The 27,766-nt window shown below is 47.1% G+C and overlaps 3 protein-coding genes across 3 annotated transcripts; all 3 read right to left on the bottom strand.

Moving 5' to 3' along the window:
- Positions 1-50: 50 nt before the first annotated feature.
- On the bottom strand, positions 51-2,757 carry LOC109739882 (probable amidase At4g34880). Its single transcript, XM_020298959.4, has 5 exons — positions 2,184-2,757; positions 1,828-2,042; positions 1,349-1,591; positions 723-921; positions 51-641 (listed from the first exon to the last, which is right to left on the bottom strand). The coding sequence occupies exons 1-5, from the start codon at positions 2,718-2,720 to the stop codon at positions 276-278; spliced, it is 1,560 nt and encodes a 519-aa protein (XP_020154548.1). The 5' UTR covers positions 2,721-2,757; the 3' UTR covers positions 51-275.
- A 5,045-nt stretch (positions 2,758-7,802) lies between these two features.
- LOC109740074 (uncharacterized) lies at positions 7,803-8,261 on the bottom strand. The gene has a single exon (XM_020299109.1). It carries the CDS (start codon positions 8,259-8,261, stop codon positions 7,803-7,805), a length of 459 nt encoding a protein of 152 aa, XP_020154698.1.
- A 4,147-nt stretch (positions 8,262-12,408) lies between these two features.
- LOC109739873 (cinnamoyl-CoA reductase-like SNL6) lies at positions 12,409-18,108 on the bottom strand. Its single transcript, XM_020298951.4, has 5 exons — positions 17,738-18,108; positions 15,687-15,862; positions 13,274-13,474; positions 13,030-13,183; positions 12,409-12,935 (listed from the first exon to the last, which is right to left on the bottom strand). Exons 1-5 carry the CDS (start codon positions 18,000-18,002, stop codon positions 12,625-12,627), a joined length of 1,107 nt encoding a protein of 368 aa, XP_020154540.1. The 5' UTR covers positions 18,003-18,108; the 3' UTR covers positions 12,409-12,624.
- Positions 18,109-27,766: the final 9,658 nt, after the last annotated feature.

The raw sequence follows: 27,766 nt of genomic DNA, 5'->3' as shown, positions 1-27,766 counted from the left end.
GAAAAACTGAGAAGAGTTTCTTCACATGCTTGCCAAAATAATAGAGTTCCTTTGCTTGATGAAATAGCATGCTGAAGCAATTCTCTTGTCATTTTGCACCAAACAATGTATCAGGGTTTATTACAAAAGATATTAAAAGATTGTGTAGAATCAAACAGAAAAAGGTAACAAAGCTGAAATATCTGCATAGCAAAAATTCAGTCCTTTGCGCGCTATTACCCATTTCAGATACAAAGACGCAGATGTATTGCATTTGATAATAGCTAGACCTGCAATCAAATGACAGAATGCTGCAATATTGGAGGTTTCCTAACTTTTGTTGCCTGCTCGAAGGAATAAGCAATCTCAATAAGCATAGGCTCTGAACCTTTCAACCCCCCAAAGCAAATCGCAAAAGGAACGCCGTTCGAAGCATATCCAGCTGGGACAGTTATTGCTGGATAGCCGCCGATGGCAAGAAGGCTATGAGCAGACGCGCCAGGTGCGACGATCACGTCCAGTTGATTGGCTCGCATTATCTTCTCAAGGCCTTCCTCACACAGTTTGTTCAGTTTGGCAATGGCACGCTCCTCAGCAGGACCAATGCCGTTTGTTGCTTCAGACTGCAGAAGGTAACTCTGGCCAAATTCAGCCATCCTTTCCTGTAACAAATGTTTCAAGAGTGTCATATTCAAAGTTAAGGAAGAATAAACCTGGAAATGAGGTGAACATTGAGTAATTACCTCGACAGGGTTCTTGTTGTTGAAGTCAATTATGTCTGATAATGATCTAACAGGTGAGGAAGCCAGTTCAGACAAGTAAGAGTTGAGGGACAGCTTGAACTCGGCGAGCATAAGAGCACGTTCGCCGCTTTGTACCGCATCATTGATGACTTTCATGCTTGGTATCTCAAGATTGTCCACCAAGATGGCCCCCATTTTCCTTTCAGTTTTTTAACAACATGAAGGAGTTAGGAACAGTTAATGTATCTTCAGAAAGAGAAACATCAACAGAAAGCAATAAGCACATAACAAGTCATGATTCATCCCTTTTTTTAATTCAAATCGTCCTCTGATGTTGATATTCTCATCTACTATTTTTTAGTTTTGAAAAATGGCATTTAGGATGTGGACCCACATGTCTTTCTCACAACCAGTGGCATTTTCAGAACTTCAAACCTTGCAGTGGCATCTGCGCCTTAATTTGTAACTCTTGCTTAGAAGCTCATACTAATAGTTTCGAGAGTATAATGTTTCCCTGATGTCTGACTTATCATAAGCGTCGATCCATCTTAAAGAGAAGCACCATCTAAATGATCGATATCGAAGAATAACAAGTATGTCATCAAACAAGAAGAGTGCTGAACTACCTCATAGTGTTAAAGTGGTCCCTGAACACCTTTTCTTGGATAGAGCCTGGGGCGAACCGGAAGAAGTCCTTCCTGAGAATCCCAACCCTCTTGCCCCTTAGACCATCTATGTTCAAGAATTGCCCATAACCGCCTTTCGGGATATACCGAGATGCCATGCGAGTTGCCTCTGCATCCCGTGGATCATAGCCAACCATGGCTTCCAACACATGTACTGCATCTGAAACTGTCCTGCATATTGGCCTGCATCAAGTAAACTATATCACTAAGAAATAATTAAAATCAGCGTCATCAGATAAATGCAAGTGAGCAAACACGGCAAGTTGCAACTATCTAATCTAGCTGCTGGATTACTCGACATAAGTGGATGCCATGTTTCTGAAAGAAGTAATTCAGTTAAGTGTGATGTTGATCCAGACAGTAAAATCACACCACTCTGCTTAACTATAGTGTAAACATTTTGTCGGCTTCAGTTTTACCCAATTGTGTCCATCCTTGGAGATATGATGATCACGCCGGCGCGGCTTGTGAGGCCGACCGTGGGCTTGATTCCGACAACGGAGTTGAAGCTGGACGGGCACATGATGGACCCGTCCGTCTCCGTCCCAATCGTCACCGCCACCATGTTCGCCGCCGCGGCAATGGCGGAGCCGCTGCTGGACGCGCACGGGGTCGCTGACGGCACATACGGATTCTACGGCACAATGGATTGATTCAGAGTCAGAATTCACCCCTTGCTCGAGGAAATCAAGTTGCTGTTCTAGCTTCCTGGCAAGGAGAAGCAAACAAAATAAATGGAGGCGGCAAGAGGGGAAGGGGAGGATCTGCTGCTCACAATGCCCTGGCCGGCGCGGGGGCTCCAGCCGGCGGGGATGCCGGGGGCGCGAAAGTTACACCACTCGCTGAGACTGGCGGTGCCAAGAACCACCGCGCCGGCGCGCCTGAGCCGCTCGACCACGCCGGCGTCGCGCGCGGGGCGGGACCCGACCAGCGCGAGCGACCCGGCCGTCGCGTTCAGCCTCCCGGATCCGTCGCCGGCCGCCGCGATGTTGTCCTTGATCAGCACGGGGATGCCGTGGAGCGGCGGGAGCGCCGCGCCATCGAGCTCGAGACGTGCGGCGTCGGCGCGGTCGGCGGCGGCGAGCGCGCCGGCGGCGTCGATCTCGACGACGGCGTGGAGGGCCGGGTCGAGGGACGCGATGCGGCGCAGGTAGAGCTCGACGAGGCCGCGGGAGGTGAGCTCGCCGCCGGCGAAGGCGCGGTGGATGGACTCGACCGTGGCCTCCTCCAGCACGAACGCGGCGGCCGTGGAGGCCGCGGCCGCCGCGAGGAGCAGCGGCAGGAGGTGGCGCAGGGGAGGCGGCATTGGCATTGCCAGTGGTGTGTGTAAGGTGACTGTTGACTTTGCAATGAAATGGTATTCGAATTTCTCGCAGATCCCATAAACGGAGTAACAGTGATCTAGCATTTGGTTTACATAAATGCTTTAGGGCATCTCCAAGGGCAACCCGTAAAAAACCTCCCGCACCTCCCGCATCCACCTCCCGCATCCGTCCGTGGGAGACAGCCATCCAATCATGGCCCCATACATCCGGTCTTTTGATTGATTTTTTCCAGACCGCACGATTAAGTAGTCATACGTAAAGGGCACAAAAGGTCAAATAGCCGCATGCAACATTAGTTTAAATTTAAAAAAGTTTAAATATTTTAAATCGAACATTGTTGTCCCATTTTACCGCCCACTGATGCTCAATCAGATCCTCCTTGAGCTGCTCGTGAGTTGGTCGATGCCGAATTCGTTGATGCATTTGAATAAACTCCTCAAATGTGGCCGGATTCTGGTCCGAAAGTTGGATAGGATCACCCATGTTCTCAAATTCCAGAGCTGCGACAGGATCATCACCCTCATTGTAACACCCCGCATGTAACTTGCCATATTTGTAACTCCGACTCTTGCCATTTTCGGCTATGTGCTATGATATTCCCTTCGTGGTCGGGTTTTGTTTTTCGTTTTGCATTTTGTTCATGTCATGCATTTCATATCATGTCATCACGTGCATTGCATTTGCATACGAGTTCGTCTCATGCATCCGAGCATTTTCCCCGTTGTCCGTTTTCCAATCCGGCGCTCCCATCTCCTCCGGTGCACCCCTTTTGTTTTCTTTCGTGAGCGGGTGTCAAACGTTCTCGGAATGGACCGAGGCTTGTCAAGTGGCCTTTGTATACCACCGGTCAAGTTTCGTTCCATTTAGAGGTCGTTTGGTACTCCAACGGTTAACTGGGCATCCGCAAAGTCCTTCTGTGTGTCACAGCAAAACCCCCTCTCTAAACAGCCCAAAACCCACCAAACTCTCTTCCATGCTGTAGGTCGTTCGATCACGATCGTGTGGGCGAAAACCGCACCTCATTTGGAGCCTCCTAGCTCCCTCTACCTATTTATATGTGAGCCCTCCCGAAAAACGTTCGCAGGCAAACCCTAACCCACTTCCCTCCGCGCCGCCGGACACGTCCGTACCCCGCCGGACATATCGCCGTCGCCGCCCGCAGCCTATCGGCGCGCGCCACGTGGCACGCCACCGCGCCCCGCGCCGCCGCGGCCCGCCGGGCCCGAGGCCGGCCCGCCCGCGCGCGACCGGGCCCCGAGATGCCGGCCGGCCTCCGCCGTGCCCCGCCGCCGCCGGCGCTGCCGTCCCCGCCGCCTCGCCCGTCGCCGGCGTGCCCGCGCGAGCCCGCCTCCGCCGCCCCGCGCCTCCCGAGGACCGCCGCCGCCGCGCGCCCGCGCCTCGTCGTCGGCGAGCGTCGTCGCCCCCTCCGGCCTCCGTCCTTCCCCGTCGTCTCCTCCTCCTCTCCCGTCGCCGGCAACGACCCCGGCCTCGATCTGGATCGGGTCAACTGCGTGCGTTGACTTCTCCAAGTCTTCATCATCTTACAGCATGTGCTCCTGATCAACATTGCATAACTCTCTGCATATAGCTCCGTTTCGCGCGTGTAATATGTCAAATTGTTCGTCTCGTGATGCTCTTCATTTTGTTCAATTACACCATGTTCATTAGAGGCCATCTTGATGCCCAAATCTTGGGTGCAAGAGTGCTAGTTGCTGTTATCTGCTGGTTCTTAGCAGAACTTGGAGATTTGTCATTTTTGTATCATTTAATATGTGCATCTTATGGGCATGAGCTCTACATGTGTTTTGTTGTATGCCATGCCATATTTCCAGTGGTGTTTGACATGCATTTTTGTGATCTCTGTGGTGACTAGCACAAGCATGCAAACTAGGCCCCGTAATGTTTCTGATTTCAGGGACTTAGTGAATTCTCTAAGTCTTTGTCTGCTGTTATTTTGTTGCCATGTAAACTTGATGCTACAGAGAGATCCATGCATATTTTGAAGATGTTCAGTAAGGATGTTTTGTAGATATTGTTGTAATTGATCTATTTATGCCCTTGTTTGCAATTATGGAGTGCCATAGCATGACCTAAGCTTGCTCTACTTTTGCTAGAAAATATTTCTGGCAGATTCTTAACATGATATTCATTTTTGCCAAGCTTGTTGTAGTTGATCCATACATGCTATGTACTTGTTCTTGCCAAGAATAGCTTCATAGACATGCCATCTTGCTGTAGGTATGCTTGTTTTGTCATGCATTGCTCTGTAGTGAGTGCATCAAGCTCACCAAGATGCCTTCATATTATTGTTTCTGCCATGCTCTGTTTTCTGCTAAGTCTGAAACCTGATAACGAAACTTGCTATGTTTATATGCTTGCCATCATATCTTCTGGTCCTTTTTGGCTTATAGTCAGTAAGGGACTTTCTTCATATGCATTTAGTAGAACACTTACATGCCTTGTTTTGCTATGTTAAGTTCCTGTAGCATGTTGATTTCGTGCTCTGAACATTGCTACCTGATACTGTTTCAGGCATGTCCAGTAATTTCACCAAGTCTGTGAACCTGTTATCTTTTGCACTTTTGCCATGTTTGTTTGAGCTTGTTATGTTATGAACTAGCCGTAGCTCAGTGTTCATCTTTTGTCAAGCATCTCCTGTAGATTACTTCCATGTGCTTTGTTGCTATGTTGGAGTGCTGTAGCATTGTTACTTGCTGCATTTTAAGCGCTATCATGCTGTTAATCGCATATTCGTGTCATTCTTGTCTTGCTTGCCATTTGCAAACCGTGCATCCGTTTCCGGTGATCTTTATATCGATTTCGACCGAAATCATCTCATCTTTCCAGTGGCATGCTTGGTTTACCAAGTTACTTCCTTGTTCATCATTTTCCTTCCGGAGCACGCATATGCATCGCATATCATACATGTTTTGCATCATGTTGCTTGTGCATTTCTCGTGATTGATTGTGGTTCCGTTGCTTGTGTTCTTGTCTTGGGTAGAGCCGGGAGACGAGTTCATGAACGAGGAACCTGTTGAGTACGCTTACGAGGATCAAGCTTTCGACAACTCTGAGAACCTTGCAGGCAAGATGACCACCCCTCGAAATCACTTCTATCTTTGCTTTGCTAGTTGTTCGCTCTATTGCCATGCTGCGCTACCTATCACTTGTTATATCATGCCTCCCATATTGCCATGTCAGCCTCTAACCATCCTTTCCTAGCAAACCGTTGTTTGGCTAAGTTACCGCTTTTGCTCAGCCCTTCTTATAGCGTTGCTAGTTGCAGGTGAAGTTGAAGTTTGTTCCATGTTGGAACATGGATATGTTGGGATATCACAATATCTCTTATTATATTAATGCATCTATATATTTTGGTAAAGGGTGAAAGGCTCGGCCTTATGCCTGGTGTTTTGTTCCACTCTTGCCGCCCTAGTTACTGTCATACCGGTATTATGTTCCTTGAGTTTGCGTTCCTTACGCGATCGGGTGATTTATGGGACCCCCTTGACAGTTCGCCTTGAATAAAACTCCTCCAGCAAGGCCCAACCTTGGTTTTACCATTTGCCACCTAAGCCTTTTCCCCCGGGTTTTCGCGAGCCCGAGGGTCATCTTTATTTAAACCCCCGGACCAGTGCTCCTTCGAGTGCTGGCCCAAACCGAGCGATGTCCGGCGCCCCTGGGCAACCAGGGTCTATGCCAACCCGACGTCTGGCTCATCCATTGTGCCCTGAGAACGAGATATGTGCAGCTCCTATCGGGATTTGTCGGCACATTCGGGGGCTTTGCTGGTCTTGTTTTACCATTGTCGAAATGTCTTGTAGACCGGGATTCCGAGACTGATCGGGTCTTTTCGGGAGAAGGTTTATCCTTCGTTGACCGTGAGAGCTTATGATGGGCTAAGTTGGGACACCCCTGCAGGGTATTATCTTTCGAAAGCCGTGCCCGCGGTTATGAGGCAGATGGGAATTTGTTAATGTCCGGTTGTAGAGAACTTGTCACTTGACCCAATTAAAATACATCAACTGTGTGTGTAGCCGTGATGGTCTCTTCTCGGCGGAGTCCGGGAAGTGAACACGGTTTGAGTTATAAATGACGTAAGTAGGAGTTCAGGATCACTTCTTGGTCATTGCTAGATGACGACCGTTCCGTTGCTTCTCTTCTCGCTCTCTTTTGCGTATGTTAGCCACCATATATGCTTATTGCCGCTGCAGCTCCACCTCATTACACCATCCTTTTCCTATAAGCTTAAATAGTCTTGATCTCGCGGGTGTGAGATTGCTGAGTCCTCGTGACTCACAGATTCTACCAAAACAGTTGCAGGTGCCGACGATGCCAGTGCAGATGATGGGATCGATCTCAAGTGGGAGTTCGATGAGGAACGTGGTCGTTACTATGTGTCTTTTCCTGATGATCAGTAGTGGAGCCCAGTTGGGACGATCGGGGATCTAGCATTTGGGGTTATCTTATTTTCATTCGGATCTTGACCGTAGTCGGTCTATGTGTGTATTTTGGATGATGTATGAATTATATTTATGTATTGTGTGAAGTGGCGATTGTAAGCCAACTCTTTATCCCATTCTTGTTCATTACATGGGATTGTGTGAAGATGACCCTTCTTGCGACAAAACCACTATGCGGTTATGCCTCTAAGTCGTGCCTCGACACGTGGGAGATATAGCCGCATCGTGGGCGTTACACTCATCCTCGATGATGAACATGTCATCACCTCCCACAAGGTCTCTGGATCCCATTGTTTTGCTGGTCCACGAACAACTGCAACACGGGCCTGAAGAACTAACTCCAAATGCCCTCTCGACATCCTTTCTAACTGCTTCTTGTCTTTGGCCAAAGTGAGCCTTTTTCTGGCCAACTGGGTTTGAGATGATGCTGACAAAGGTAGCCCATGGAGAATAGATACCGTCAACCGGATAGTAGCTCATGTTGTACTCATGTTCATTGACTGTATAGTGGTAAGGATGAGCTTTTTCTTCAGTCAGCCTCGCAAACAACGGTGATCGTTGCAGCACATTGATGTCATTGTGAGACCCGGACATGCCAAAGAAAGCGTGTCAAATCCAAAGATCATGTGATACAACTGCTTCAAGAATGATGGTGGGCTTCTTGACATGACCCTGATATTGCCCTTGTAAAGCCTTCGGGTAGTTCTTCCATTTCCAATGCATGCAGTCAAGAGATCCAAACAAACCTGGCCACCCTCTTGCTTCTGTGATTGCCAGGAGCCTCTCGATGTCTGCCACAGTTGGTTCTCTCATGTACTGAGGTCCGAACACCTCGACCACGGCAGTTGCAAACTTGACCATGGCATCTCCGCATGTTCTCTCAGACATTCGTAGGTACTCGTCCCACGAATCAGCGGTCGTGCCATATGCAAGCATTCGGAGTGCGGCACTTCTGGTAACCAGAGAAGCCAATCTGTTGCAGTTGAGCACGCGATGACCCTTGATCGAGCCCTTGAAATTGAGAACATGCTTCTCCACACGCTCCGCGTCTTCAAGGACCACCTGCATCATCGGAGTACTCCTCCTCGTTCGACAAGCCGTCAGAGGAACTCAACATACTGCTCGTATATGTACTCCAAATCGGAATTCATTGCTACAAACAACAAGGGACAGCCGTTTTTAGCTCTGGCGATTCATCGAACAGTTGCCGAGCATGATAGAGGATGGTACCTGGCGGGGCGGTCGGAGGACAGGGGGTTGAACGGAGACGGAGGAGAAGCGGCGGGGAGCCCTGCTGGATCGCCGGAGGTGACGGAGAGACAGATGATGTCTACTACGCAACTTTATTCTTGTAGACTCGTGTTGGGCCTCCAAGCGCAGAGTTTTGTAGGACAGTAGCAATTTCCCTCAAGTGGATGAGCTAAGCTTTATCAATCCGTAGGAGGCGTAGGATGAAGATGGTCTCTCTCAAACAACCCTGCAACCAACAAGAAATCTCTTGTGTCCCCAACACACCCAATACAATGGCAAATTGTATAGGTGCACTAGTTCGGCGAAGAGATGGTGATAACAGTGTAATATTGATGGTAGAAATATATTTTTACAATCTGAATAAATAAAAACAGCAAGGCAGCAATCGATAAAACGGAGCACAAATGGTATTGCAATGCTTGAAAACAAGGCCTAGGGTCCGTACTTTCGCTAGTGCAATCTCTCAACAATGCTAATATAATTGGATCATATAACCATCCCTCAAACTGTGATGAAGAAATTACTCCAAAGTTCCTATCTAGCGGAGAACATAAGACGGAATTGTTTGTAGGGTACGAAACCACCTCAAAGCCATTCTTTCCGATCAATCTATCCTAGAGTTCCTACTAAAATAACACCAAACTATTATTTTCGATCGATCAAACCAAGAGTTCGTACCAAAATAACACCAAAGCAAATTCAGATTCGTAATATTCAATCCAACACAAAGAACTTCAAAGAGTGCCCCAAGATTTCTACCGGAGAAACAAAGACAAGAACGTGCACCAACCCCTATGCATAGATTACCCCAATGTCACCTCGGGAATCCGCGAGTTGAATGCCAAAACATATATCAAGTGAATCAATATGATACCCCATTGTCACCATAAGTATTCGTATGCAAGACATATATCAAGTGCTCTCAAATCCATAAAAGTATTCAATCAGATAAAACAAAATCTCAAAGGGAAAACTCAATTCATCACAAGATAGACAGGGGAAAACACCATATGATCCGACTATACTAACAAAGCCCGCGATACATCAAGATCGTGACATCTCAAGAACACGAGAGAGAGAGAGAGAGAGTAAACACATAGCTACTGGTACAAACCCTCAGCCCCGAGGGTGGACTACTCCCTCCTCATCATGGTGGCCGCCGGGATGATGAAGATGGCCACCGGTGATGATCTGCTCCTCCGGTAGGGTGCCGGAAAGGGGTCTAAATTGGTTTTCGTGGATACAAAGGCTTGCGGCGGCGGAACTTCTGGTCTAGGGTTTTTCCCGATGGTTTTTGGAATATTTGGGAATTTATAGGGCGAAGAGGCGGTGCGGGAGGCCACCGAGGTAGGCACAACCCACCTGGGTGCGCCTAGCCCCCCAGACGCGCCCTGGTGGGTTGTGCCCCCTCGGGGCACCCCCCGGGTGCTGCCCTAACCCATTGGGAGTCTTCTGGTCCATAAAAAATCCAAAAAAGTTTCGCGGTGTTTGGACTTCGTTTGATATTGATTTCTTGCGATGTGAAAAACAAGCAAAAAACAGCAACTGGCAGTGGGCACTGGGTCAATAGGTTAGTCCCAAAAAAATGATATAAATTTGCTATAAAATGATTGTAAAACATCCAAGAATGATAATATAACAACATGAATACTTCATAAATTATAGATACGTTGGAGACGTATCAATCTTCTTTGGACGCTCACTTGACGCGCGGCTCGCCGGTCCTGGCCGCCCGTTTCTTCTTTTTCCCTTTCCTCGCCGGAGCAGGCGCCGGCGGCTCCTCCTCGCCGTAGTCGAGCTCGCCGTCCATGTCGCCGTTGAGATCCATTGTATCCTCTTGGGCAGTGAACCCGGGGGAGGCGGCGGCGGCCGAGCCGGTCGTGATGATGTCGTCCATGTCGGTCTTCGTCGCGTCGGTGTCGCCGAGATGCGACGAGGAGGCTTGTGAGAAGAGCAGCGTGCCACGACACAGAGGTGGCGTCGGGGAGGATGCGTAGGCCGACGGCAAGTAGGTGTACGGGGGGGTACTAGACGCCGGCGAATGCGGGCGAGGGCGTGCGCTGGGCCGGGTGACCATGTGGAAAGGTGATGTTGGGGTTGAATCCGCCGTGCGCGTCGCCGTCGGCGTAGCCAGGAGAGGGCGTGCAACCCCAGGGGTGTGGCGACGACGAGAAGCCGGCCGGAGACCCGACGCTTGATACGTCTCCAACGTATCTACTTTTTCTAACGCTTTTCCTCTTGTTTTGGACTCTAATTTGCATGATTTGAATGAAACTAACCCCGGACTGACGCTGTTTTCAGCAGAACAACCATGGTGTTGTTTTTGTGCAGAAATAAAAGTTTTCGGAATGGAACGAACTTTGCGAGGAATTTTTATATCAAACAAGAAAATTTCTGGAGCCAAGACCTACCAAAGGGGGGCACCTGGGTGGGCACAACCCACCAGGGCGCGCCCAGGTGGGTTGTCCCCACCTGGTGGCCCCGCAGACCCTGAAACCGACGCTATAAAATCCTATTTTTCCAGAAAAAAATAAGGGTGAAAGAATTATCGCGATCCATGAGACGGAGCCGCAGTCACCTCCTGTTCTTCATCGAGAGGCCAGATCTGGAGTCCGTTTGGGGCTCCGGAGAGGGGGATCTTTGTTCTTCGTCATCACCAACCCTTCTCCATCGCCAATTCCATGATGCTCCCCACCGGGAGTGAGTAATTCCTTCATAGGCTCGCTGGTTGGTGAGGAGTTGGATGAGATTCATCATGTAATCGAGTTAGTTTTGTTAGGGCTTGATCCCTAGTATCCACTATGTTCTTAGATTGATATTGCTATGACTTTGCCATGCTTAATGCTTGTCACTTTGGCCCGGGTGCCATGAACTCGGATCTGAACCGTTTATGTTATCATAATTATATCCATGTTCTAGATCCGATCTTGCAAGTTATAGTCACCTACTACGTGTTATGGTCCGGCAACCCCGGAGTGATAATAATCGGGACCACTCTCGGTGATGACCGTAGTTTGAGGAGTCCATGTATTCACTATGTGTTAATGCTTTGTTCCGGTTCTCTATTAAAAGGAGGCCTTAATATCCATTAGTTTCCAATATGAACCCCGCTGCCACGGGAGGGTAGGACAAAAAATGTCATGCAAGTTCTTTCCATAAGCACGTATGACTATTCACGGAATACATGCCTACATTATATCGATGAACTGGAGCTAGTGCTGTATCGCCCTAGGTTATAACTGTCTCATGATGAATATCATCCAACAAGTCACCGATCCAATGCCTACGAATTTATCCTATATTGTTTTGCTAAGTTACTACTGCTATCATCACTGTTACACTGGCTACAAAATTACTGCTATTATTGTTACCGTTACCGTTACTGCTGTCACTACTATCAAAACTATCATATTACTTTGCTACTGATCACTTTGCTGCAGATAATTAATCTTCAGGTATGGTTGAATTGACAACTCAGCTGCTAATACCTTCAAATGTTCTTTGGCTCCCCTTGTGTCGAATCTATAAATTTGGGTTGAATACTGTACCCTCGAAAACTGTTGCGATTCCCAACACTTGTGGGTTATCAACGCTCTGCTGGCTCCAGGACGCGTACGGGTCTTGGCCGTCGGGTGGATTCATCATCCTCGCGCAAGACGCCTCGGCTTGTTCGGCCGCGCGATCTGCCTGCTCCGCCACGGCCGCAGCCGCCGTTGCCGCCAGCGTCGCCTTGTCCCGGGCCTTCTTGGCGTTGGCCCTGTTCCGCCGGTCGGTGGTGACAGCCTCCCGGCGCTGAACTTCCGCCTTCCAGTCGGCGTTAGACATGCCCGAGGGCTTGGACGGCGGCGCCCTCTGCTTCCTCTGGGTGGCGGCGGTGGCGTTGGCATCGATAGCGGCGGGGGTCCATGTACTTCTTCGGTGGCATGGCGGTCGGATGGAGGGGAGGGGAGGAGAATGGCTGGAGTTGCTCTGAACGCATGCTTTGCGCGTAGATGCAGTCAGAACTCTGATGGCACGAGCAAAACGGCCTCGTGCTACGGTCTCATCATCCTACTCTACCGGATCCTGCAATAATACTCATGGTATCTACTCCTACTAAACTAGCTCAGCTTTATTATCACTGGGGCACAACTCTGTACAACGCACGCCATTTGTGTTCCATCTCATTCTCCCGATCGGGTCAGTCGTACGCGACGGGGAGGTAGGCGTCGTGGGTGCACCGCCTCCGGGAGGACACCAGCCGCGCCAGCTTCCGGTTGCAGAGCTCGAACGACGGCGGCGCGGCGGCCGGGGGCGGCGGCGCCCTCGGCCGGAGCCCCAGCTGGCGCTCCAGCTCCGCGAACTCCTCCGCGCGCCGCACGACATGGTCGTAGCAGATGTACCTGCCGCCGGCGGTGCCGCCCATCGCCTCGTACACGCGCACGTGCGCCTCCGCCACCCGCTCCACGTCCGCCGTCGCCAGCAGGCCCTCCGCCAGCATGGTGTGCGCCCCTGATATTTTCATCAAAGGAACCAAATAGTTTGTCAGTGCTCTGAGGACAATGCTGGTTCGGTGCAAACACAATGGGCAGACAGAGACGGAGACCTTTGAGGTAGGCAATGGAGGGGGTGGAGTTGCGCCGGCGGAAACCCGGCCCGGTCACCAGCGCCGGGCACACCGTCACGAGCTTCAGGTCCCTGCCCCGTGCCGCCCTCCACGCCGCCTTCTCCGCCATCGTCTTGCCAAGCGCAAACCACAGCTACAAGAAAAAATTGTTTCACACAATTAGATATGTTGATCCACGCAATGCAGCGTCTACAGGTACAGGTTCAGCAGAAGCTCTCATCACCTTCTTCTCACGGCAGAAGGCCTCGTCGCTCCAGCAGCTCTCGTCGACGGTGGCGGGGAACCGGTGGCGGTGAGGGTAGCTCTGCCTCCACACGCAGGCCAGCAGCGACGAGGTGAAGACGCACTTCCTCACCGACTCCGTCCTCACGCACGCCTCCACCACCTGCTCTGCCGCCTTGGCTTCCAGAGTCGCCATGTGTTTCTGTTCAAATTAACATTACAAAAGTTATTAAGCGAGCCAACTTAATTTGGAGCAAGACCCGGTCTAATCAACATTCCAAGAATCTGTCCGCAAAGCACAGGTGATGTAATGTAAAAATAAGAGGTGTTTAAAAAAAACTAAAATCATTTTTTAAAAACAGCCGCAACTGATTTTAAAGGACTAAATATAATCACAAAATTTGACTCAGTGGACCTTTTGATTATTTCAAAGGAATCACAATACCTGGGAATCTAGCAAGACTAAAAGAAACAGAAATGGAAGTATTCAACAAGACTACTAGTACAAGTCTACAACTACTCTCTGTTGGACCTTGAACAAGTTATCAACTCATCATAACAAACTGAAGGGCAGGTATAACCAGATCAACACCGATGGTCAATGGGCTGCAGCCAAGCCAAGTCAACTTTCACCTGATATTTTGCGCAAAGTACTGCTTTTCTTGGCGCATACTGCAAGTCTGCGACTCGGTATGATCAACTTTGGAAGAACTATGTTGGAACTTTCAGAGACGAAAGTGCTATGGATCTGGCATAGAATGTCAAAAAAGATAAGACAGGCCACTACCTAACCAATTTATTCTATATTGACCCAAAAGGTGCTAAAGTAAAGCACCAGGAGGCTGAAGCTACTCCGCGCATCTGACAAAGCAGAGGCAGTGCTCAAATTTTCATATTCCTCTTCAACAGGATGAGCTTTCGACAACCGAAAGAGCAACATGATGCCTTTCGTATCTACACGTTCAAACCAGCAGGAACTCAAGCATAGGTTGTGCACTTAAAAGTACAGGTAAAGGGCATGTGGACTAAGTATCCAGGCCAGATGCTTTGCATGATAAGTAATCTAAAGTGCCGGTGGAAATCACATGCTATGGTACTACAAACCTAAATTATGTTTCATCGTGCATTTTCTTCTCAAGTGTATGCAAAGCAGAGATAAATAATGCAAACAAATAGTAGCATATTACAAAGCAAGATCAAGAGCTACATCCATATCTATTATGAGTCTGCTAAAGCAATGGGTGTCAGCATCAGGCATGATCCAGTAAAGGCCCTACATCACCAATCTGAGTGGATTTGGTAGTTCCACTGTCAAACGCCATGCGAGCATGCGAGTATAAGATATACTTGCAACCATTTTGGGGCTTGATTTGGCCTACTATGTCCAACCTATTTCCATCATTATATCTGGATTTTGGAGTCAGTAGGCTGTAGGCCCCTACCACCACTGGTTTTGTAGTAGGTATGCTTAGCAAATGGTTGGATGGTTACTTCTTACTGCAGCGGTCAATTCAGATAATTCCTTGATGCTTTTGGTCAGATAAAGCGCAACAGAAAAATGTAGAAAGAAACTGAACCCAAAAGAGCTTCCAGCAATGACATCTGAAAAGTCAAGTATTCTAACTACACAAAACATATTGTGACATCAATTTTTCATAGCCTCATGAAGTTCATAAATCAATGGTTGTTGGCAGGATTCAATCGGAGGTGAACACCACGCCAACCAATCTTAGTTATATAGTAGATGCACAGGATACGGATGATGTGACCAAGGTCCTTTCCCAGGATTCATTGAAGGATAAGCACCATGCATAGTTCATACTGCAAATGACCATGAAAATTAACGAACTTTTACTCTTATGATTGCATACTGTGATAACACCACTGGGAACAACCCAGCACAGTACAAGATATGGGTTGTCGCTAACTTGCATAACTACTGGCTGCAAGGTGTACAGGTATTAGGTATGAAAATTCATCTCTCTGTAGTAAGTAATATCAACTGACTCCCGATCAAATGTAAACGACAGCTGACTGATTTAATATGATTGTGATGTTGTTTGTTAGCCATGATGTCCCTTGGTACTTTACATTTCGGAGCACTAGTACAGTCCTCATCATGTTGACACCCACCTATATCGCATATGTCCTTACCAACTTGACACCCACCTATTCCCTAATGTACCACCTCTTTGCCTTCCTCAAGAGACAAGACAAAAGTTTTTGTGACACAAGTTGAGATGTAGGAGCAATGACACTGTCAATAACAGCATCTTCCTTCCGCAAACAAACAAAACAAGCAGACACGAGCTTATCCAACATATTTTGCACGATGATTCTCTCATGCATGATGAACTTTTGGGACATATATCTACCTATTTTAGGAACGTTGATAAGGGGTTGTGTGAGCTCACCGTGTAGCCGGAGATGCCTCCTGGATCGACGAGTGATGAGGTATGGAAGACACCAACACAGCCATCGAAAGCTCGGTGCAAGCTCTCCGGGTCCATGACATTTGCCATAATAGTCCAGACCCCATCCCTGCCATTCTCACCGAACAAATCCATCTCCCTCAGCTTGTCCAGATCCTCTGCCAAAGAAAAAGAAAGTACAACTTAGTTTTGGAGTTCAACTTGGCAGTAAGAGTGAACTATGAATGGGCCAGCATGGTATCAACAATTCATAAGTGTGTAACGCATCAAGCTTCAGAAAATAATCACTTTCGACAGTAATTGTAAAGAGGCAACAATGTCACATCGAATGCTGCATTAAGAGAGACAATATAGGAGGCATTTTTGTCAAACACATTGTTGCTGGCGTAGAGTAAGGATCGGAACGTACACCGATTATTTTCACAACCGCCCTTCTTCTATTCCAGAAAGGTGCAAGTAACATGGGCAAAAGTTACACGCATTTGGGTGAATGTTCGAGAACATGTGCCCACAGTTTCTTATCCTCCTTGATTAGGAAAACATGCCTTTTACAACTGACAAGCTGCTAACGGACAAGGAATGACGCATCAGTTAACTTTAGGTATAGCATATTAATTCCCCAAATGGTCCATTCAAGGAGGTGGTGAGCTGAGGTGATCCTATCAGTGAGTGTCTACTAAACAAAAGGTGATCCTATCGGTGAGTGACTACTAAACAAAAGGGGAACCTTATCAGAAATGCAATTCACATATACCTTAATTGCCCCAAATAAATAATCATATCCATCGGAAAACGACTACGGTTGAATTTCTTTGTGCTGATGTGTGTGAAACAGCCTTGATTCTTCCTCAAAAGAAAAAGGAAAAATAGCCTTAGTTGGTAGAGTTGGCTGGTGTAGAGAACACCACTAGAAACGAAGACATCAAGTGCTGCCTCACTAACGTCAGTACATGATGCTACTGTGAAAATTGATGTTTTTTTGTTCTCCATTCGTTGACTAAATTACCTTGGCCAAAAAATTCAAAAAAAAAATTACCTTGGCCGGGCCTAGGCCACGCAAACGGAATGGGCGGTTTAACATCCTATTCGGGCGCTTTTCCCGCAACCGATCAGGGAAAAAGTATGAAACTCATGAAACTTCAGGAGCGAAAAATGGGGCATTCCTTATGCATGACTCCACAGGCCCCTTTCGCCTTTCACCCAAAGAGGGTGAACCATGAACTGACCGATTTGGTTCCAGGGGGCGGGCAGAATTTTCTTGTGGTCGAGAAGAAGTGCATTGGTGGAACGTCAGCTGCTACCGAGGGCGACGTGGTCGTGAGCTCCGGACGGATTGTGATGGACCATTTTCAACCAACAAGTCCATGTCTCCAGCAAGAAAAACACACACCTGCGCACCAAACACATGGACACATCGCTAGCGGTGACATCGCCAGCGCTCGGACGCTTCCCTGTTCACCGGCGGTGACGACGTACCGATTAAACAGAAATATGGGAGGGCCCTGGTCTGTGTCAAGGAAAGTGAAAGTGGGTTGGGATTATCTTGTCCCCTATGCAGCTAGGCACTCCGAATAACGAAATCGCCATGGGCCCGGTCGCTCTTCTTGCTGGCGAAATGCCGGTTGCTGAACCGGCGTCTCTGAACTCTGTGACTGAATTTTGCACCTCCCACGCAAAGGGAAATGGAACTTGTGGTAGTGGATTGCAAGGCTGGAGCCGATTGTTCGGAGTTTTCGTGCCGGATAATGGAATTGCAGTGCAGCTGTGCAAGCTACTCTATGTAATTTAAAAATCCGGAGAAAAGAAGGCACGCACGTGTGAATCCACGGCGCAAGCATTGCGGAATCCGCCACGAAATTTCGAAACGGCGGGGGAAGGTGGCCAACTCTGTCTCTCTGTCCGCATGTGGAATGGAAAAAGGGGGGAAAAGCCACGTAAATTCCACATCCGTGGAAGGAAGACGGTCGCATTTTGAATTCGGAAAAATGGTCAAGAGTCAGCGAGGCAGGGGCGGAGGGAGGGAACGGACGGACCTTGGGTCTCGAGGGCGAGGCGGACGGCGTAGCCGTGGCGGAGGAGGCGGTCGACGACGGCGAGGCCGAGGAAGGAGATCCCGCCCGTGACGCACACGGCGCGCGCCTCCGCGGCGCCCTCCTCGGCGCCGGCACCGCGCTTGGCCGCCGCGGCCGCGCCCCTCCGCCGCCAACTCCACGCGGGGCCGCCGGCGCCGACCAGCAGCGCCGCCCGCATCTCCTCCACCTCCGCCGCCATGCTGTGCGTGCTCCGCAGCACCCCCATGGCGCGCGCGCGCCCGACGCGAACGCCTCTCCTCTTGCTCTGCCTCTCTGCTCCTCGTCACCCTGCCGTGGCGTGGAGTGGGGACTCGGCTGGTGGTGGATCGTGTGATGATGGGTGGGTGGGCGACGTGGATATATAGACGCCACGTCGTCGGCTCTGCGCCAACGACGAGCTCCTGCTGGCTGGCTGCGCTCCATGTCCTGGCTCGGCTTGCATCCATCTGCTGGCCTCGTGCCCGGCTAGGCTCGGCTCGGCCCGACCGCCAAAACAATTGATCGGGGAATTATTCGAATGAATATTTTCTACTGTATGACGCTGGTCCGATCTTGATTTCTTACATGTTGAGCATGTGATCCATGGCTCATCATATTCATATACAAGTAGAACCGCACCTGGTCAAATGGAACTTGTGTAGTCAAATGGACGTACGTTCACATGAATTATTTATCTTTTTTGCGCGATTTTCTGCTTGTTTTATGCTATTTTTGCCGGAAACCGTGTAGCCATTTGACCGCACGAACTGGCCGGTGGGTGGCTTCGCCGCCACTAATTACAATTCTTATTTTTCTGTGTGTGGCATATATAGTCAGCCTAGATCGCACAATTGTTTAGCTTTGACCCCTAAAGCCAAAACAGTATTCTTCAAACAAGGAGTTAGTATTTGTCCCGTGTACATGTATGTAAGGTATTCACACGTGAAATGTTGTACATATATATAGTGCTATATAAGGTACTACAGCATCAGCCCGGTCGGTCCGTTTATTTATTTCAGAGGGGAAAAAAAAAAGCTAGAAAAGCTAGTTGGTTCCTTCGCCGTGGCATTTGTCCGATTCCAGCTACCGCGCCGGTCTCTACTTACATTGGCCGCGCCGGACCTTAATGTGGTCCGCTTTATCTGGAAGGATTAGGATTAGATCGGCTTAGGCCATGGCCATGATTCCTATCCTATCTAGCAGGCAGCAGCTAGGGACCAAAACCAAACCCAAACCGTGGGTCAGGCTAGATTAGCTAGATAGTAGTAATCTAGTGTCAATCGCTCGACGTGCTCTACTACTACTACTACTAGGCTTTTTGGTGGGAAAGAGACACGATGCTCACTCCCAAAAGGAACAGCTGGCCTTAGTTAATTAATTAACTATAGTACAGTACTGCTTTCTCACCGTATGAGTGGTCACTAATCACGCGCTGATCGCCGTTAGGGACACAAATCCGCCCGTGCCGTGGTTCTCATCGGCTGTATTCGAGCTTTTTTATTTAACAAAATATCGAAACTATATTGCCCATTTCAGAAATTCCAGTTATATTACCCCACCGTTCGCTTCTGGGGGAAGACTCACTCTTCGCACTCACCATGGCAGAGGACTACCTTTTCGTTCGTGCCCTGGCCGAAGAGTCCCTTCTTCGTCCACATCTGCAACAAAGACAAACGCTTTGTTGCTGCGGTAGCCGAAGATCAACTCTTCGGTCCTAGCCTGGCCAAAGAGGCTTCTACGGCCCACCTCATCGTGTAAGCAGGGAACGAAGTTGCATGCCGTTCTCAGCGCGGACGAAAGTTTCCCGTCCTTTCCCTTCCCGCCATCCCCTCTCCCGCGCTTTTTCTTCCCGCCATCACCTATACAGCGCTTTGTTCTTCCCACCATCTCACTCCTCTCATGTTCCTTCCCGCTCATTTTCTCCTTCCTTTTCTCTTGCCGCGCTCATTCTATAAAACCTCTCCCCGACACGTTGTGTTCTACATCATTCTTTAAGCATTTCTTCAGTCATGTTTGGTGACCCTCCCATCGTTTTACTCCAATGATGTCTCATTTGCTTTTGACAGGTACCGCAAGAATGAAGATGAGTAATAGGGGTGGTCCAGGTGTCCCGGCACATGATTGTTGAACTCAAAATATATGTAGGCGTGCATTTATGAGCTACTTGTTCTTCGTGATCATAAAGTAACTTTTCTGCATAGCAATATGAGGACCACATTAAGGTACTTGATATTTTAGATTCCGTTCAGCTAGTCTGCGTTCTAATTTTGTTTTTATTACTATTTGTAATGTGCAACGGTACCCTGATGGCGTGGGACTGCTCAACAAGGAGATCTATAATTTTAGGTGGATTAACATAGGTAAAAGAACATTTTACTGCCCTAAAAAAAGAGGTGGTTCACATACACCCCTGATCATTTTTTTTCTCCTCCCTTAACCCCCCGATCTATCCAATACCGTCCATAAACCGGACTAAAATCCGAAGAGTAAAAAAAACAGCCGTTTATTGGCTGAAAACCCGACGAAAAACTTGCGCGGTAGACTGGGCCGATGGAAAATTCTATACAACGCTCACTGCGGCACATTGCCGCTGAATCACATGGGCAGCGATGCATAACAGGCGGACCATTTTGGCGTTGGCAGCGTACACAAGTATTCGAATTTGGGAACCTTCTGGAAGGTTCCTGACCTATTTTGGGAACTTTCTAGAAGGTTGCTGAACTGGTTTTTTAGTTTATTTACTAGATTCTTAGGTTTTATTACCCTTTTCCCTTTCCTTTTGTTTGTTTTCCCTTTTTTCTGTTTTCCAAAGAATCACAAATTTCAGAAAATGTTTGAGATTTTATAAATAGTATTCTTAATTTCGAAAAGGTTCGTATTTTGTAAAAAAATACAATTTCAAAATTCTTCACATTTTGAAAAAATTGTTAACAAATTCAAAACGCAAGTTTTCAAAAATAATCTGGATGTTCAAAACATGTTCCTGTTTTTGAAAAAATGTACCCAAATTCAAAAAGAAAAATGTTTGTGTTTCCATACAAAATTATGTTTTCAAAAAATGTTCGAAAATGTATTAGTGTTTATTAAAAAGTGTTCGTGCTTTTGGAAAATTCTTGGCATTTTAACATACAATTTGAGATCTAAAAATTATTCTCTTTTAGAAAAAAAATCATGTTTTCTACTATATTTGCATCAGGTTTCTTTTAATTTAAAATATATTTGTGTTTTCAAAAAATATTCACCATTTCAAAATTGTTCGCCAGTTTCAAGAAAAGTGCATACGGATTCAAAAAATATTGCAACTTTGACACTACTGTAAGATGTTAAATATTAGCGTTGCCCATCAGTCACCAACAACGATTAGATTTTATTTTTGCGAATAAACAGCGATCAGATTCCAGTGGCTAGCGACACATCTTCAGCAGTGGGAGGTCACGAATTTGATATCTCTTAAGTGCGTCGCAAACACAACTCAGATCCATGCATGCCAGTGATCGGCCCCGTCCATGTACGTCACGCGGGCTATTGGACACACTTAGGTCTCCTTTGGTTCATATGGTAGGAAAGTCGTAGGAATAGAGAAAATAAGATAACATGTATCTCAAATTTAATGAGTAGGAATAAGAAAGGAGATGCGCTTGAACTCGTGGAGTGCTCCACTATGGTCCTCAAACACAAGAAGAGGCTTCAAAGGATTCGAACCTGAGACAATTCTTTGACAACAGCCAAGCTAACCACTGATCCGGTCGATTCTTGATGTTAATTAGTAATCTAAAGTTCATATAGATCCATTTTTGTATCGCACTATTAGCAGTACATATAATTAAGTCGCCCCAATAGCATAGGGTACCTTTAGCAATTTATATAAAATAAAAAGGGAATAAACACGAATTTGTTTTTTAGGGACACAAAAAATTGTTTTTTAGAAATAACACAAAATTGGTAAATAAAATAAAAAGGAAACTGGTAGAATACAAAGAGAGTGTGTTACGCTACAGGGCCGACCCAACTATATGTGCTACCGTAGGTGTCATAATACTCTTTCCGTCCAAAAATAAGTGTCTCAATCTTAGTACAAAATAAGTGTCTCAAACTTTGTACTAAAGTTAGTACAAATTTGAGACACTTATTTTGGAACAAAGGGAGCAGGAACTTGTTTATATATAAAATTATAGATCATTTCTAGAAATGATGCGTGGTCTAGTTTGATGGTTAGCTTGTCTTTTTTTTAGAATTTTATCATTCATATCACGAATCAGTACAAAGTAGTTGACCCTTACAAGCACACTGAAATGCAAACACAAAGGACCATGAACACCTAGAGTACCCTAAGACAATCATAACACAAGAAGATCTCCGGAGCCCTGTGTCATCATCCCTGAATCTTGAGAGAAAACCCCTGCAGCAGAAGGATCTGCAACCAGTCGCAAGCAGATCATCATCTTCGACCTCGGTACAATTGCCGCCACGCTGCTTCCTCCTTTCTTGACACCAGCGCTGAGAGGGCATGGACATCAATCCAACATACCTGCAATAGCCGTCGCCATCTTTGGCTTTGAGTACCGCGCAAAGTGTCCCAACAAGGAAGAAAGAGGAATATGTCAGGTATGCGTAGTCATATTTTTTGCATGTTCCTCTTTGATGTGCTGACATGCGGGCCCCACATGTGTATTGTATGCTGACGTGGCGGCGTGCTGGGCTGCTGGGTGTAGCGGGAGATGTAGCGAGGATTGTATTGAAGCGTATTCTCGTATTTGACGACCGTAGTGGAGCACTCCACGAGTTTGAGGACCATCGTGTTACAGGTCGGCGAGTACAAGGACGGTAAGTGTAATTGTCTCGTTTAAAGGTCACATAATTGCAATCATTTGTAGATTTGCAGTTCATCCTTACTCTTCAGCCCAGGCCAGCATAGCCCACTGCGAACCTCTTTTCTCTAATAAAAGGAAGGGATCTAATATACATCGACCTTCGAGACGGTCTACGTACAAACGCGCAGCACCCCTCCCTCCCCCGCATACTATCGGGCCGGCCTATGTGCATGGCGGGCTCCCCTGTTTTTCTCCTTCCTTTTTTCCTGAATTTTTTTTTGCATCATTGAAAATGCAGGATTTCAAACAAAATCGAATTTCAAATTCTGCATGAATTTCAAATATTTTTGTGAGTTCATAAAATGTTAATTATTTTGTAAAATGCTCATGAATTCCAAAAATGTTAGAAATTTTGAAAAATGTTGTTTGAATTCAAAGATGTTCATAAGTTTCAAAACAATGTTCATGTATTTAAATAATGTTCATGAATTTATAGAAATGTTAACAAATTTGAAAAATGTTTCCATTTCAAAAGCAGATTGTGACTTGTGGAAATGTTTCAGAATTCAAAAGATCTTCATGCTTTAACAAATGATCATGATTTAACAAATATTCAAGAATTGGTAATAAAATTTCTTGATTTTCAAAATGTTCATGATTTGTAAAAAATGTCACAAAGTGGTAAAATATGTTCGTTATTTCAAAAAAGTTCATGATTTTAAAAAGTAAACGATTTGAACAATGTTCATGAATTTGAAAGGTGTTCAGAAAAATAAAAAGAAAAGAAAAGAGAAAATAAAAAACGAACTTGAAAAGAAAAAGAAAAAATAAAGGGGCGTGCTACGCGTCCGCAAAAAGATCAGCCGGGCTGTGAACCGTCAGATCTGCCGCATCAAGCGGGCGAGCAGGCCTCCACCATTGCAACACAGGTCCTGTTGCAGAATTATTTCTGCAACACAGGTCTTGTTGCAGAATTATTTCTGCAACACAAGTCTTGGTGCGGAATTTTTTTACAACAGTTTTTAAAATTGCAACTGAGGTATTGTTATGATTTTTTTTTTTTTGCAACTAAGGTCTTGTTGCAGAAAATTTCCGTAAGACAGATTTTGTTGTAAAACATAAACCCGTCGTAGACCATTGCAAGATCTTGTATGTTTTAGAAGCATATATAGCCCCTGTTGTATAAGCGTGTTCAACGGAGGATGGTATGTGGACCGTCACTTGGACGCGTGTCATGCAGGGAAGGTGGCGAACATGGCTACTGCGATCCGCCGGGTGATGGTAAGCATTTCCCAAAAAGAAAAGACAAAATGAAAATGGAAGAAACAAAAATAATGAAAGAAAAAAATAAAAGACGGAGCCTGTGCTACTAGGTCCGGCCCAAAATCACGTAGAGACCATTGGGGGTGCGTGTTTGGTCGACAGCCATCAACCTACGCGATAAATAGGAACGACATAAGAATAATAGACAGAAAGCCACGTATCGGAGCAAGGCCAATTCGACGGCCCAACACAAACATCCGCACTGTTTCCTGTGGCCCGCCGCAGCCAGCATCCCAGTCCAACCGATACTCCCTCCGTCCGGTGAAGAATGTACATCTAGAAATATTAGGACAAATTACGGAGTTAAGTAAAAAAATGCATTTGAAAGGTGCAAGCATCTCTCTCATATTTAGTTACTCAACCCCCAATGAGCTAAGAGCATGTAGAAATTAAGAAGACCATGTGTAGATTGCTATTGGTCTTGATTACCGTGTGATGAGAAAGAAGTATTTTTTTCTACTTTAAAATGCATTGGAAATATCAAAATACATTTTTTTGACAAATTTTGAAGCTAGATGTACACTATTCACCGGACGAAGGGAGTAACTCCATTCCCATCGTGCGGCGGCGCTGTCTGCCTAAATGGTGCTGGTATGGGTGAAATACCGGCGGAATGAGTTGGAGAGGACGACGAGACGACGTGTGGGGTCTCTACTGTGCATGTTCGCTCTCCTAGCCGCTGGTGGCAAAATTTCGTGTTTTGACCGTTTTTACAAATAAAATCAGGATCTGACCCCACTTTCAATTTTTTTGACATCTCACCCTTTTGCTACCGCCAAAGGTCTTGGCGGTAGGTTCACGCAGGCTACCGTCAGGGCTTCCGGCGATGGCATGGACGGCCCACTGCCGTTAGCTAACGGCCAGCGCAACACCCTACCGCCGCAGGTCTTGGCGGTAGGTTGCCTGACCCTACCGCCCTATGGCTTGGCGGTAGGGTCCTGTGGGTTTAGATTTTTACAAGTTTTATTGATTGTTTGTTTTGTCACAGGTTTCACATAGTTTTTACAAGGAGGCAAAATATGAGCTCACATATTAATAAAGTTCCACATAGCAAATATCAAACAATTTACACATAGATTCATAAGTAGGAAATAGCAAATAGCAAACTTGTCCACATAGTTTGACAACCCCTACTAAAACATAGATGCATATGCAATAGACATGTTTATGGGGCGGATAAACCTCCCCCTCGTATGTTAGGCCTGGCCGTGGAGACAGATACCTTCACCGTTTCCCTCAACTTGTTCTCACTAGCTCGAGTCCCAGGGATAGCACTAAGCGCATCAGAGGCATGAAAAATGCTTTTTCAGCTCCGAAGACTGCAAAGTAATAAATGCTTTTTCATCCAACCGTCGGTTCAAAAGAGGTAAAAACAACATACCACTCTGTTCATGAGGGGTTCGTACTCCCTAAGCCCGCCTTAAAGCTCTCTGATGCTCTCATTGTAGGCTTCATTCCAGGAGGCGTCATCGAACAGGTCTTCGGCATCTGCTGTCGTCCACTGGGGCCTCAGACGCAGACGATGCTTGATGCCATCGTTGTACCACAGCATGTGATCCTCATACTCGTCCCAGTCAATCACTCCCCTCTCCCTGTCTTTGCGTCCTTTCCACTCGTTCCATTCCTTCACGTATCTCGCATGTTCGGCTTCCCAATCCGTGATTGATTGATTCTTCTGCCTGCTCATCCTGCAATGCATAAGAAAGAATGTAAAACACCCTTCTTGTATGAATGTAAAACATCAAAACAAGAACTTAAATCGATGAGGACGGCTTGTGGTACTCACTGGTGTAGGTCGTAGCCACCGGTATCGTGGTCGGCTGATACTCCACGACATAGACACAAATCATGGGCACGATGCACCGGAAGAGAAGCCGGTCCTGCTTGCACATGCTGTTCAGCTCGAACCCCCACTCTCGATCATCACTATACGGCCGCCAAGTAACCTATAACCAAACAATGGTAAGAACAAGTGAAAGTGTTATCGAAACTATTCAAAATGTAGTTTTTATACCTGGAAAGGCGTGAGAGCATCAAGCTCGTTGCTGAAGACCTTGTACAAGGCCTTCGATTCGCCCGTGTAGACACGCACCACGTCCCAAGCGTATGCGACGGTCGGGTTCCGATCATCTTCATCATCTCCGCCATAGTCCGTCCATGCACGCGAGCGCAGCTTCTCCGGACGGCCCACCGGGATTCGCTCCCACATCCAAATGGAGAGGCCCCATACACATCCACACATACCGGACGTGACTTCCGCTCTTTGGGTCTCGTCGTCAAGCTACAAACCAAGTATAGATGATAAGATGTCAAAATCTAAAGCAGCACACGTCCATGTGATTCACTTCGTTCCTGTGTTTGTCCCTTCGGGGAAATGTCACGCGGTGACATCCGGAGTCCTGCCTAGCCTGCTACAGCCCGGTTCACCGGAGTCCTGTTAGCCCAGTGCTACAGCCCGGATTCGCATGCTGCTGACCGACATGCTCGATGTTGATTCATGTATGCCTGTCCCCATAAGTTAGTGCCACTTTGGGTTCACGATTAGTCATGTCGGCCCGGGTTCTTTGTCATATGGATTCTAGCGACATTATCATATACGTGAGCCAAAAGGCGCAAACGGTCCCGGGCCAAGTAAGGTGGCACCCGTGGGAATACCGTGCGTGAGGCCGCAAAGTGATATGAGGTGTTACCGGCTAGATCAATGTGACTTGGAATCAGGGTCGTGACATATTTGAAAGAAAGTGATATTCACTTACCGAACGGTATAGGTAGGCGAGTCCGGCGGCCCCCCAGCTATAACCCGCATCCCAGTCCTTTAGGAAGTCGAGATACATCCATAGGGCAGAGTTCCCAGAGCAGTCCGGAAACACTACCTCCATGAGAATGTACCACAGGTAGGCCCTGGCGTACTGCTCCACCACCCGGGGCTCGACATCTTCCTGGCACTTCCTCCGGTGCTTGAGAAGCCATGGCAGCGGTATGCCGGAAGTCCGGTTGCTCTTAGCAGGGGAGGGGGGGAGGGGGCAGTTGCCGATGAGGCTGACAACCCTATCGTGCCAGTTCGCCCTCTCCACTCTTCCTGTGAGAGCACGACCCTCGAGCGGTAGGGTCGTAATCATTGCCCAATCCTCGAGGGTCACGGTCATCTCCCCACATGGAAGATGAAAGTTGTGCGTCTCTGGCCGCCACCGGTCAATCAAAGCCGTGAGAGCTGAGTGGACGAGCGTCGGCGGCTTACGCTTGAACTGCAGGACGAAACCCAATAGTCGGGCTCTCCTGAAGAACGGTGTGTACCGCTCGTCGTACTCCATCTTAACCGTCGTCTTGTGAGCCCTCATCCGCAGTGGCGGCAGCATCTGTGAAAATCAATAACCAAAGCATAATTAGCATAGACATAATAGTTAGCAACTTGTTTTCATCAATTCGAAAGATTTTGTTTAAAATGGTAATTACCACTCCATTCTCAATGAAACGGGCACAGTGACGCTTGTCGAACCTAGGGTCAAGCATTGTGTACTTCGTGCCGATGTCGTCCGCAAGAGGTGGCCTCCTAAAAGAATTGCATAATCATATCAAAAGATTTTTCAACATGAACTAGGGTTCATCATTAACTACGAAACATATCGATGCATAACAAAGGTTCAGCACATCCAATGACTACCTATGAGTTCAATTTTTGAATAATCATATATCAAGATTATCTTGAACATGAACTAAATACAATACATATATCAAGAACTAATTAAAATACATATATCAAGATGCAATCACCATGGTTCAGATGCATCATATCATATCATATCATATCATATTTCTCCAACAATATCCAACATGCATCATATCATATTGTTTTCAAAAACAAAAACCATGAACTAGG

Source organism: Aegilops tauschii, chromosome 1, assembly GCF_002575655.3.
Source record: "Aegilops tauschii subsp. strangulata cultivar AL8/78 chromosome 1, Aet v6.0, whole genome shotgun sequence".
Taxonomy (NCBI): Eukaryota; Viridiplantae; Streptophyta; class Magnoliopsida; order Poales; family Poaceae; genus Aegilops; species Aegilops tauschii.
Note: the sequence above shows the minus strand (reverse complement) of the source record. Positions and strands in the feature narration are given on the sequence as shown.